The 12,733-nt window shown below is 41.0% G+C and overlaps 1 protein-coding gene across 1 annotated transcript in view; it reads left to right on the top strand.

Annotated features, from left to right (window-relative positions):
• Positions 1–12,733, top strand: part of LOC127655956 (sterol regulatory element-binding protein cleavage-activating protein-like) — a 49,834-nt gene that overhangs the window by 28,809 nt on the left and 8,292 nt on the right. Inside the window, exons 8-17 of the mRNA XM_052144056.1 lie at positions 495–621; positions 1,356–1,468; positions 3,969–4,063; positions 4,176–4,274; positions 4,416–4,628; positions 4,710–5,071; positions 7,558–7,704; positions 11,648–11,849; positions 11,948–12,063; positions 12,229–12,712. Of these exons, the coding sequence (XP_052000016.1) occupies positions 495–621; positions 1,356–1,468; positions 3,969–4,063; positions 4,176–4,274; positions 4,416–4,628; positions 4,710–5,071; positions 7,558–7,704; positions 11,648–11,849; positions 11,948–12,063; positions 12,229–12,712 (1,958 nt within the window). The remainder of the gene's footprint in view (positions 1–494; positions 622–1,355; positions 1,469–3,968; positions 4,064–4,175; positions 4,275–4,415; positions 4,629–4,709; positions 5,072–7,557; positions 7,705–11,647; positions 11,850–11,947; positions 12,064–12,228; positions 12,713–12,733) is intronic.

Genomic DNA, 12,733 nt, shown 5'->3' with positions numbered 1-12,733 from the left:
ATTTTTTGCTTAAAGGGAATGACATGATTGATCATAATTATTGTGGAAGTACATTAGCCCTGACAACAGGACTCAGGACTATTGAGCGTTATCTGGCATTCTTTTTTTCTATTAAGGATTCTCCTTATATCTGTTAATATTAGGTAGTATTATGACAGGGTGTTGGCAATGTTGCCAGGTGTCCTCTGAACAAAGGTTTACATTGGCAGCATAATGCACTCCGATTAGTAAGGCTGCTCAGTTTCTGACTGAACTTTCGCCAAAGGTGTTCCATTCTGCCATGGGGATTATCTTGGAACAGCACATTCAAGAATTCATTCTTTGATACTCACACACACTCACTCACATGGGGATTGTTCTTGTAAAATGCTTTTGGCAAAACTTAAGGGCCGAAACATACTGTACACAAGCATGTGAACACTTGCGACACAAGCTCGATTTCATGTGTCATTGCATTCTGAACTCTCACTTGATCCCTCTTTCCTAATTTACAGGAAAGATCGACATGGTGAAGTCCAAATGGGGCTTGGCTCTGGCTGCTGTGGTTACAGTTCTCAGCTCTCTGCTCATGTCGGTGGGACTCTGCACCTTGTTTGGCTTGACACCCACACTTAATGGAGGGTAGGAGCTTAGCCAATACTTACCTTCATACATTGACACCATGATAATTGTCCTGTGCTCTAGTGTAAGACAGCTACAGACCTGATTAGGGATATGCAAAGATATATATTTGTAAATTGCCTGAATAATTGGTCAACTATTTGGTCTTATGGATGCCCAGCCCTGTATAATTAGGATGGTTTTTGGTTCACCTCACTCCAATCAGCAAGTTTCTTACAGGGCTAGATTGACAGCTAACCCAACAGTTGACATGTTTTAAAGTTGGACTATTTTTTACTTGGCACAGCATCTTAACTCATTGCTAGTGGAGGGACACTCAAAAAACATTGCATGGAGTTTCAGTACTTAAAAGGGAATTTAAAAGTGCAACCAATGACTTTGCAGTGCAAACTGTCTAACAGCTAAAGCACTGCAAGCTGTCAGTTCACTAATTAAAGCAGCTCTACTAAAAAATATTAAAATTAAAATAAATATATATATATTGACAGCAGACCTGCAGAAGGTCAGGTCTTCAGCAAATGACATTCTTTCAGAACCCCTTATAAATTGATTATTTATTCTCTCTAGAGCAAGTCTTTAAACTCATCATCATGTTCATTCAGTTCTTTACAAAGTTGTGTGATTTTCATATGAAGCATTTATTAAAATATTATTATATCTTTTGGCCATATTGGTGTCTTCTGTTTCTTATGACTCATAAAGTTTTATTTGTTTTATCTACTGCTGGTTTGCAGAGAGATCTTCCCATACCTAGTGGTGGTAATTGGTTTGGAGAATGTCCTTGTCCTCACCAAGTCTGTTGTGTCAACTCCTGTCGACCTTGAAGTCAAGCTGCGCATTGCTCAAGGTAAGAGATTGAGGCAGTTCTCTACATTGTCACAATGAGTTCACTATAGTTTTGTGACCTAGTATATTTTACAGCCTTTTGTCAAGGTAGACGCCACATTTAATTTAAAAAAGCGTGAACGAAAATTAGTCTGAGGAAAGAACAGTGGTCATTGTCATAGCTGTTGTGTAGCAATAGACCAATATATCAATTTGAATTGGCAAATATTTGGCCAATTTGAGATTATTGGCATCGCCCCATAACAAAATCTGCTCTGCCAATTAACAGAAATGTTAGTTCCTCCTTGTGTCTATTCTAAAATCCAAAAAGGTGTATTTTGATAATATTTTGAGTAAAATAAGTGTCTTAAATAATTTTTTTCATTTGTCTAATCTGTTCTCATGAAATTCTATAATGTTGGCATTATATCAGCCATTGGCCATCCTGTTCTCCAGATATCAGCATTGGCCATTAAAAAAACAGTATTGTGTATCTAGATGATGATCACTCTAACTATCACGCAAAATTACAATGGACCAGAAACTTTGGTAAGCATGGGATGTGAAAATGTAACATCACGTCTACAATTTTAGGCACAAAGCTGTCTGGTATAAAAGCAGGTGCTCAAACACCATTCCTCAAAATTATATTCCTTCAAGACAGCGATTCATCTCTTGTCTAGAAGCCTCTACTACTTCACCGTTGACATACAAGAGTCAGCGGGCAGGATCTTCATGGCAACGAGAAGACTTTTCGGTCCCTTGCAGTGTTCCAGTGAACGTTTACCCCGCCTTGTCGCTTGCTGCTTCGCTGGTGAACGGGCTGCTTCAGCATCCTGATTCCCTGCAGTGCTTCGGCTTCCTTATAAGCTATTGTAATATTGTGTGTGTTTGTGTGTATATATATATGTGTTTATAAAAAGAGCCGCTTACGTGTTCGAATATTTTTAAAGATGTCGTTCTGCAAGTGTTGCTTATGTGAGGGACACATCCCACCATCAGATCACCATGAGAGCTGCATTCGTTGTCTGGGCCATGCCCAAGCAGAGACATCTCTCATAGACACAGACTGCCCTCATTGTGAGGGTATGAGTCTCAAGACACTTTGCTCACAAATTGCTCTCATTCTGAGGGACAAATCAGCCTCCCGCGTCCTCCCACCCGCCTCTTCTTTAACTCTCGAGGGATCACACGAAGAGGCACGGTGGGGTTGCGAGGTCGAGCTGGATGAAGTTGAGGGTGGACCTTGTGCCCCTCAATTTCCATGTGCTGCGTCTATGCCAATACAGTATGTGCGTGACACTCGAGATGATGTTATGCCTCTCGCTGCGTCTGGTTAGTGGTCAATGGAGGATGTTGCTGCCTCTTTGTCCTGAAGAAGGCTCAATTTGAGACACAATGCTGTTCCCCTCTTTCCCATTGCTGTTTGTCTTGAAAGGAATATTGTTGTTTAAAATGGTGTTCAAAGGGCCTCAATGTCAACTTGATGAAGAGCACACTCTTCCCCCAGCCAACAAATCTCCTTTTTGCTGGGCTCAGTAAAACGGGTCTGTGATTTGCAAGCACTGTCATTCGACAATATATGTCTGGAGTTTGGTCCGGATCTTTCAAAAGCATCTGTCAAACCCAGAAAATTCTATGTGCCTAAGGTTCCAACCAAGCCCTTCAGAGTGCAGGTGGTTCACCTTCAAGTCTTTTTCCCTCCATTTAATTCAGATGAGGAACAGTCCTTACATTTGTTATGCCCTGTGCGAGCGCTACACACATACATTGAGTGTACTCGCCAGTTCAGACTATCTGACCAGCTCTTTGTGTGCTATGGAGGACGCACAAAAGAAATGTCAATCTACAAGCAAAGACTTTCTCACTGGATTGTTTATGCGATCCCCCTGGCTTAAGAGTCACAGTGTGCAATTTGCCCAATTGGTGTTAAAGCACACTCAACTAGAGGTATGGCCTCTTCATGGGCATGGACGAACAATGTGTGTCCTTACAAAGACTTTCACGGCATATTCAGAGTACCAGGATCACGGTATATTCATGACGGTCGCCATCCCATGTGACTGCGGGATCATATTTCCTCTCTGGGAGCGTTATGTTATGTAGTGCAGCGTGATGGGACTCTGTTCCCCATAGTGTCAGCTTTGTGATGCAATGTTTAGTGAACTGAATCATAAGGGAACGTCTAAGGGAATGTTTTTTTAGGTGTGAGCAATGCGCTCTTTGTCCATCAGTGAGAAAATTCTGAAGAATGGTGTTTGCATGCCCGCTTTAATACTGGACAGCATCACGCCTAAAAGGGCGGTGCTTAAACACCATACCCATTCCGGGTGTTATTGTAGAAGGGTTTGTATAAGGAGTAGGTTGTGTAGAAGGACACTCTCCATAACATCAGCTCAGTGACGCAATGTCTCGTTCCCTTCATCTCAGGGAAACGTGGTTGCATACATAACTGAGATGTTTTCCTTTTCTTCAAAGGTCTGTTTAGTTTTTATTATCAGATGTTTTGGTTCTGTTTTAAGGTCTAAGCAATGAGAGCTGGTCCATCATGAAGAATATGGCCACTGAGCTAGGCATCATTCTCATTGGATACTTTACTTTAGTACCAGCAATTCAGGTAAAACTGCTATGAATAGAAATATTACCTGCAGTCTCTTTTGGTGGTAGTCATATAATGGCCAAAAACCTTACACTTTTCCCCTTTTATTCGTGTGTTGACATCTGTGTAGGAGTTCTGTCTGTTTGCTGTGGTTGGTCTGGTGTCTGATTTCTTCCTCCAGATGTTTTTCTTCACAACTGTGCTGTCTATTGATATCCGCCGCATGGAGGTGAGAACCCAACCATTCATGGGTCATTTTGGAATTAATGAGAAACACATGAATCATGAGTTACTTCATATGAGTATCATGATTTGAAAAACTTCTTTGTCCTGATTTATTGTCTTTATTTCACTGTCTCCACTCAAACAGTTGGCTGATCTGAACCGGCGTCTCCCAGCTGAAGCGGGGATGCCACCTCCTAAACCAGGCCACTTACGTCCTCGGGAGATGCCTCCCCCACCTCGCCCCTCCCCCCACACGATCACCCTGCAGGCTCCAGCCTTCAGGAACCTCCGCTTGCCCAAGAGGCTTAGGGTGGTGTACTTCTTAGCCCGTACTCGCCTGGCACAACGAATCATTATGGTAAAGATGGCATATTGCATGTTTTCGAAATATTGCATTTTAAATATTGTATATTGAAATGTATTCTGTGCTGTTTGCTAGGTCGGAACTGTGATCTGGATTGGGATTTTGGTCTACACGGATCCTGCAGGTTTGAGGACTTTCCTTGCTGCCCAGGTGTCGGAACAGAGCCCTCTTGGGGAGGCAGGGCTTCCTCATATGGGTGTAGCTCCAGTATTCCCTGGTGGAGACCCAACCAGCACACTGAGTGTACTTCCTGCCCCTGAGCCCACCCCTTTACCTGAGAACCAATCCCAGGGTCACCGTGCACCCCGTCCAGGAGCTGTACCTGTGTCCAGCCCACAGATCACATGGGGCTCTGAGGATGAGGAGCTGTGGAGGCGGCTTTCTTTCCGACACTGGCCCTCACTGTTTAGCTATTACAATATCACTCTGGCTAAGAGGTATGCAACTTTTTTTCTCTCTCCTTATGATAAACCAAGGGTTCACATTCCAAAATTGCGTGAGCTGCATCGCTGTCTATTGCATAAACAAGCAGCTGCATTCTAATAGTGTTCACATCGAACACTGCATCCGTATACACTGTTGTACAATTGATTTTCTATTTAAACGTGCTAGATGGATGTTTTTGCGTTGCATAGCTTTTCGCTGTTTTTCCGGCATGAGCAGCCCAACACTTTTTGATACCGTGTCAAGATTAAAAGAACTTTAACTCAAATGCGTTTCGAGACACCTATGTTCTATTCGATTCATTGTATTGCTACTTGGATGCGATAAGTATGAATCGTCCCTTAGGCAGCATTCTAACTTAGATGGAACCTCATAAGTGACTGATTTGGAAAGCTAATAACTAGGGCTGTCAATCTATTAAAAATTTTAATCGAGTTAATTACATGGTGTCCCGATTAATTAATCACGATTAATCGCATATACAAATATTTGCTGAGAAAGCCCCTCATAAAACAATAACTCAATATATAATGATTATACATATTTATATCAATATATAATTATACATAGTTATCTTTAAATATAAAAAAATTATATATATAAATTAAAAATATTCAGATAATTAAAATGCATTAAAACTTGTAGCAGAAGAGTTAATCATTGATAAGGCAATACATGAAGCGGCTTTAGAATATAATGTATTGTTTACTATCATATTATTGATCATAAGTCAATCATTGGCTCACAGTTCACAGCAATCCATTTCACAAGTGAATTTGTCAATCAGTTCGAGATTTATTATGAGGGCTTGTTTAAGGACCCATCAATTTACACCTGCGTCAGACATTGTTTTTTAAATTTTGTATTAATGCTTACAAAACTTTTACATCTAGAGCCAAGAGGTATACAACAAACAACAACAAAAAAAGGAAAATAAATAAAGTTTAATAAAATTATCCAATTGTTTACATATTTCAATACACTTTACAGCTTTCTTGTTACTCAAATTGGAAATTGTTCTTAGGTATTGCTGAACTTCTAACTAATGGTTTATAACCACCATACTTGCGTTATGAATACTAAACAAAAGCGCAGAACATTAATCAAATAATATTCCTTATGAAGAGACATGTTATAGCTAAAAAAAACGAATAAAACATTTTCAAAACAAAGCTGAAATCTAGGAATGATATGATCTCTAACAATCTTGCAGAAATCAGTCCAAAATCAAGTCTAGTATGGACAAACCGCCTGCAGACCACAAAATGTACAGAATATATCGATATCACGGTTAAATCTCTCTACAAGAAAATTATTAGTGAGGTAGTACTTACAAATAAGTTTGAAGGAAATTTCTGTGATTTTATTCATTATTAAATATTTATGGGTAACTTCCAAATTTTGCACCATCTCAATCCAGCCACACCCTGCGTCAGACATGCTTGTGTAGCGTCTCGGGTGCGTTGCATCATAAACGTTAAATGTTTAGGTCACTGTGTCAAGTTAAATATAGTTTAATACTCAATCTTTAAACACATCTTGAGATCCCTTAGTTCGCATTTGCGCTCCAAGTTTTTTGAACGCAAGAACGTAACACACTTTGTTTTGTTCATCTTTGTTTTGTTGCTGCTGAAGGTTGTTTTCTTCACTGTATAAACGGCACGTTGCTCATACAGCTGAAATTTCACTTACTGCCCTCTGGAGTAAACAGGTGGTACTACAAGCTTCCATTTCTCAGGACTCTTCCTTATTATGGTCTGGGGGAAGTGTGATTATTTGCGTAATTTTTTTTAATTCGACAGCCCTACTAATAACGCAATACTTTAATAAGCATAAAAATACATAACACACAAATATTGGGTAAAATAGAACAATTGTAAATCAGATGTAGCTGCTTTGTATCGATACTTTTCAGATAAATGCTAAAGTATGTAATTTCTGCAACACTAGAGCCACAGAATGGAATTGCAAAAATACAGTTTTCAAAACTGGTCTCCGAATATGTCCTTCGTCTTCAGTTGTTCTAGTAGTCCTGCCCCAACACCATTTGTCAAGTAAGGTTGTTGGGGTGGGTCTTAGCGGGTTTCTCAAAACAAACACAGAAATATATATAGTGCCACAGAGACACAGTATTTAGAGTTTTTGAGAAGATTAGACTATAAATGGCTTAATTATAGTTTTGTTTGCATCTTAAGCTGGGATAGATTGACGTATTTTACACTGAAAAAGTTACATTAGCTTTAAATGAAATAAAGGTATATTTAAAATCAGCATTTTTCTGCCTTTGTTCTTGGTTTGCTCTGGGCTCTAAGGATACATACGATGTTGCATTATTTTGCCAAAACGAGGTACCTTGGGTACATTTTGGAACAGCCTTCATTCACCAATGGAGGCTGCTCATTAGGAATTGGAAAAAGTGTACTTGTTTATAATGTCTTTATATTGAATGCTAAAGTGTATGCCCCTCTGATGCCCTCAGGTACATCAGCATCCTGCCAGTCATCCCCGTCACGCTGCATCTCAGCCCGCAGGAGGCCATAGACACACGCCACCCACAGGATACATACCACCCTCCTCCCCCCAGCCTCAAGACCCCCGATCTGCAGATAGATCTCACACTCTACAAGTCAGTATTACACTGAAGCTTTTATGGGCATCCCTACCTCCTTTTACAAACTGACACCTTGTGAAAAAACTAAATGTTGTTCAGCAAGGTCAAGGCTCAGCAATTGCTATTTGGTAATTCTCCAAATGTGGGAATCTTGACATAGTAGTAGTAGCAGTAGTATGATCTGGTCTTGTAACCAAATGGTTGCAGGTGTGAACTTTACAAGAAGCAATTCATGAATTATCACCATTGTACCACAGAGCAAGGCCCTCCTGGTTGCTCCATATATTGGTACCAGAATATTATAGTGGGCTTTTTTGGGCCAGTAAGCAACAACCTAGCAGCTACCCAGAGTGCCCTAGTAACACTGCATTTCAAATGCCCTGGCAACAATTACAACACCCTAGAATTGTGGCGGAAAGTTTTGCATAGGCAATCACCACTCTTCAGAGAAGATGTAGAAGTGTTAACGTGGTGCCGTTTGGTGACAACTTTGTAAAAACAAATTCCGGTCATATGGGAATAAGTAATAAAATAGATTCCATTCTAATGAATAAAACTCCAACAATGTTTGGGGGTAACTCAAGGGCTGTGAATATTAACTCCTTTTGTTCTCTTTTTACCTTCTATTTATGGAACAGACAGTATAGAACAGTAGTCATTCATTGTCAAGATCTAGTTGCTCAATTACTTTTATCGGAAATTGTTTCACCGCTCCCCTTTGTGGTCTTTTTGTTCCTTTTGATTTTTTCTTTTTTTTTTCAAATTTGTCATACCACAGGACCATCATTTGTGAACAGTAAAGCTAAAATGTGGTTGAAACTGGTGAATAGCTTTAAAGAAATGGTGAGCAGTTATGGCAACTAAAATATACAATTTCCCTCAGACATTCAAATAAATTTAACCTAGAATCTTGATGTTGAATTATGTGTATGGCCATGTTATTAGGCAATTAGCCAAATATACACAATTGCCATTGATTAAAAAACAGAGCTCTCGTTCATTTCTCATAATATCACACACTGATGTGATTGCAGAGATAAATAATAGTCTCTCTCTTACACAAACATAAATGCACTTTTGTGTGGTGTGATTGTGGTGTTCAAGGTCATTGTTCCAAGGTCTGTCAGGCTTATCGATGTGACATTCATGGTCATTAGTTACACATTGTTACACTCTTCCTAGTAATGCTTGCCTGGAGTTTCAGATCTTACATTCTTAACACTGGTCATGTTTTCTGTGCTTCATTTACTATGTAAAGATTGATCTAGAATGAGTGAACATGCTCAGACACAATTCAACTTTCTACATGTAATGTTCATCTTGAGTCACAATTCATGGAGGTGGGAGGACTGGAATTTCAAGATGGACTTGTTCTGTAGTTGTACGTTCTCATGTGCCAGCTTTATATTGATTGATTGCCAAATTAATCAAAGGTGAAGCATGCAATTTCTGTGCCACTAGTGACACCAAATGGAATTTCCGAAATAATGGTTACTAAATACTGAATGGGAAAGTTAATGGACAGCTCTCTTTTTAGGTATTCTACAGTGGGTACGGAAAGTATTCAGACCCCCTTAAATTTTTCACTCTTTGTTATATTGCAGCCATTTGCTAAAATCATTTAAGTTCATTTTTTTTCCTCATTATTGTACACACAGCACCCCATATTGACAGAAAAACACAGTATTGTTGACATTTTTGCACATTTATTAAAAAAGAAAAACTGAAATATCACATGGTCCTAAGTATTCAGACCCTTTGTTCAGTATTTAGTAGAAGCACCCTTTTGATCTAATACAGCCATGAGTCTTTTTGGGAAAGATGCAACAAGTTTTTCACATCTGGATTTGGGTATCCTTTGCCATTCCTCCTTGCAGATCCTCTCCAGTTCTGTCAGGTTGGATGGTAAGCGTTGGTGGACAGCCATTTTCAGGTCTCTCCAGAGATGCTCAATTGGGTTTAAGTCAGGGCTCTGGCTGGGCCATTCAAGAACAGTCACGGAGTTGTTGTGAAGCCACTCCTTCGATTATTTTAGCGGTGTGCTTAGGGTCATTGTCTTGTTGGAAGGTGAACCTTCGGCCCAGTCTGAGGTCCAGAGCACTCTGGAGAAGGTTTTCGTCCAGAATATCCCTGTACTTGGCCGCATTCATCTTTCCCTCGATTGCAACCAGTCGTCCTGTCCCTGCAGCTGAAATTCACCCCCACAGCATGATGCTGCCACCACCATGCTTCACTGTTGAGCCTGTATTGGACAGGTGATGAGCAGTGCCTGGTTTTCTCCACACACACCGCTTAGAATTAAGGCCAAAAAGTTCTATCTTGGTCTCATCAGACCAGAGAATCTTATTTATCACCATCTTGGAGTCCTTCAGGTGTTTTTTGGCAAACTCCATGCAGGCTTTCATGTGTCTTGCACTGAGGAGAGGCTTCCGTCGGGCCACTCTGCCATAAAGCCCCGACTGGTGGATGGCTGCAGTGTTGGTTGACTTACTACAACTTTCTCCCATCTCCCGACTGCATCTCTGGAGCTCAGCCACAGTGATCTTTGGGTTCTTCTTTACCTCTCTCACCAAGGCTCTTCTCCCCCAATAGCTCAGTTTGGCCGGACGGCCAGCTCTAGGAAGGGTTCTGGTCAGTCCCAAACGTCTTCCATTTAAGGATTATGGAGGCCACTGTGCTCTTATGAACCTTAAGGGCAGCAGAAATTTTTTTGTAACCTTGGCCAGATCTGTGCCTTGCCACAATTCTGTCTCTGAGCTCTTCAGGCAGTTCCTTTGACCTCATGATTCTCATTTGCTCTGACATGCACTGTGAGCTGTAAGGTCTTATATAGACAGGTGTGTGGCTTTCCTAATCAAGTCCAATCAGTATAATCAAACACAGCTGGACTCAATTGAAGGTGTAGAACCATCTCAAGGATGATCAGAAGAAATGGACAGCACCTGAGTTAAATATATGAGTGTCACAGCAAAGGGTCTGAATACTTAGGACCATGTGATATTTCAGTTTTTCTTTTTTAATAAATGTGCAAAAATGTCAACAATTATGTGTTTTTCTGTCAATATGGGGTGCTGTGTGTACAATAATGAAGAAAAAAAATGAACTTAAATGATTTTAGCAAATGGCTGCAATATAACAAAGAGTGCAAAATTTAAGGGGGTCTGAATACTTTCCGTACCCACTGTATATATATTGGTTCAGATACACAGGTTGTCCTACCCCTAACTCACACCATTGGTTGAGCCAGTGTTCAGATGTTAGGCCTCTTACAAACTGCAATTTTGTTTGGTGCCAATAGTGTTGCAGAAATTAGACAGTGCACCTTTAAATGAATAGTTCACCCAATAATTTGAATTCTCTTATCATTTACTTCATGCTGTCTCTAACTTGTATGACTCCTCTGCGGAACACAAAACGAAGATATTTTGATGGAGATATGTGTTTTTGTCCATACAATTCAATGCAAGTCATTGGGGTCCATCTCTTTCAAGATCTAAAAAGAACAAAAAGGCAGCATAATGGTAATGGTAATCAATATAACTCAAGTGATTTAGTCCATGTCTTCTGAAGAAATACAAGCTTCAAATCATGATTGACTGCAGATTTCAAGATTTACAGTAAAAATTGAGTTATATTTTGGTCCGTTTCTCAGAAGATTTTGATTAAACCCCCTTGATGCTGCCTTTGTGTCCTTTTTGGACCCCATTGACTTGCGTTGTACTGATATAAATTTGTCATATCTCCATCAAAGTATCTTTGTTTGTGTTCCACAGAATAAATCAGTCAGAGGGAATAAAGGTTGAGTAAATTATCATTTTTGAATAACTATGTCTTTAAGCAATGGGAGCGTGCAGTTACTAACATCAACTCTAGAGGGTGACCATTCATAAAGTTTTTCGAATTCTTCTGAATCTGAATTTTTTTTAATTGGTTTTCATGTGTGTTCGTCTTTGTGCAGGGTGGCAGCTCTTGGACTTTTCGCCGGTGTGATGTTAGTGCTATTACTCTTCTGTCTGTATCGAGTACTCTGCCCTCGAAACTACGGACAGAACGGGGTGCCTCATGGGCGTCGTCGCCGTGGAGATCTGCCCTGCGACGAGTACGGCTACTCGCCTCCGATCAGCGAAATCTCCCCCCTGCTGCTGAGAGGCCACAGCATGGTGAGAATCAAGTTGACGGACACTGAAATGTTTCCATGATTACTGCAAAGATAAATGCGCTCTGAGATATACAGATGACCTCTGGAATCTCTCCATAGGACATCGAGTGTCTGGCCAGTGATGGCATGCTGCTGGCCAGCTGTTGTCTGGTGGGACAGATTCGTGTTTGGGATGCACAGACAGGAGACTGTCTTACTGTTATACCCAAAAACAGGTAAGGAAATGGATGAACTTAATTATGCCATCCTACATCAACTGTGTGCCATTATCTCTTTGTGGAACCATAATAAATAGTGCATCTTAGTACCAAAAACATTTATTGACAAACATTGCATTCTATCCGAGATTATATGTTTCATCTTTTTTCATCCATTGTCAGTCTGCGCAGAAGCAGCGGTTGCTGGGAGCACCGTGATGGCTGGGATTGTGAAGCTGATGGCATCCTGGGGGCGGAGTTTCGTGAGTTTGGGGGAGGAGCTCTAGGAGGGCCAGATGTTGATATTTTCCCAATAAGGAGGAGGACCACCACCACACGCCCTGCCCTATTTGGGGATCAGCCGGACCTCACCCCACTCATTGACACCAACTTCGGCCCATTGCCCCCATGTCAGTCTGTGAGCAGCTCTGGCTTTGACTTCGGGAAACTGGTGGAGAAGGCGTACCAGGAGCATGAAACCTCTCCCACACTGGCTTTCCCACCTTCTCCCCCGGCTTCTCAGCAAAGACGACAAAGCCTGAGAGACCAGCCCATCATGCCACCAGAGCTTCCCCCGCAGAGCAGTGGAGACTGGGACAGCTCAGTGTGGGCCATGGAGCTGAGGGGCAACCTTATTGCCACAGGCCAGAGCAGCGGCAAACTGGAGGTGAGCTATAGATAAGAAAGA

This window comes from Xyrauchen texanus, chromosome 15 (genome assembly GCF_025860055.1).
Source record: "Xyrauchen texanus isolate HMW12.3.18 chromosome 15, RBS_HiC_50CHRs, whole genome shotgun sequence".
Classification (NCBI taxonomy): Eukaryota; Metazoa; Chordata; class Actinopteri; order Cypriniformes; family Catostomidae; genus Xyrauchen; species Xyrauchen texanus.
Note: the sequence above shows the minus strand (reverse complement) of the source record. Positions and strands in the feature narration are given on the sequence as shown.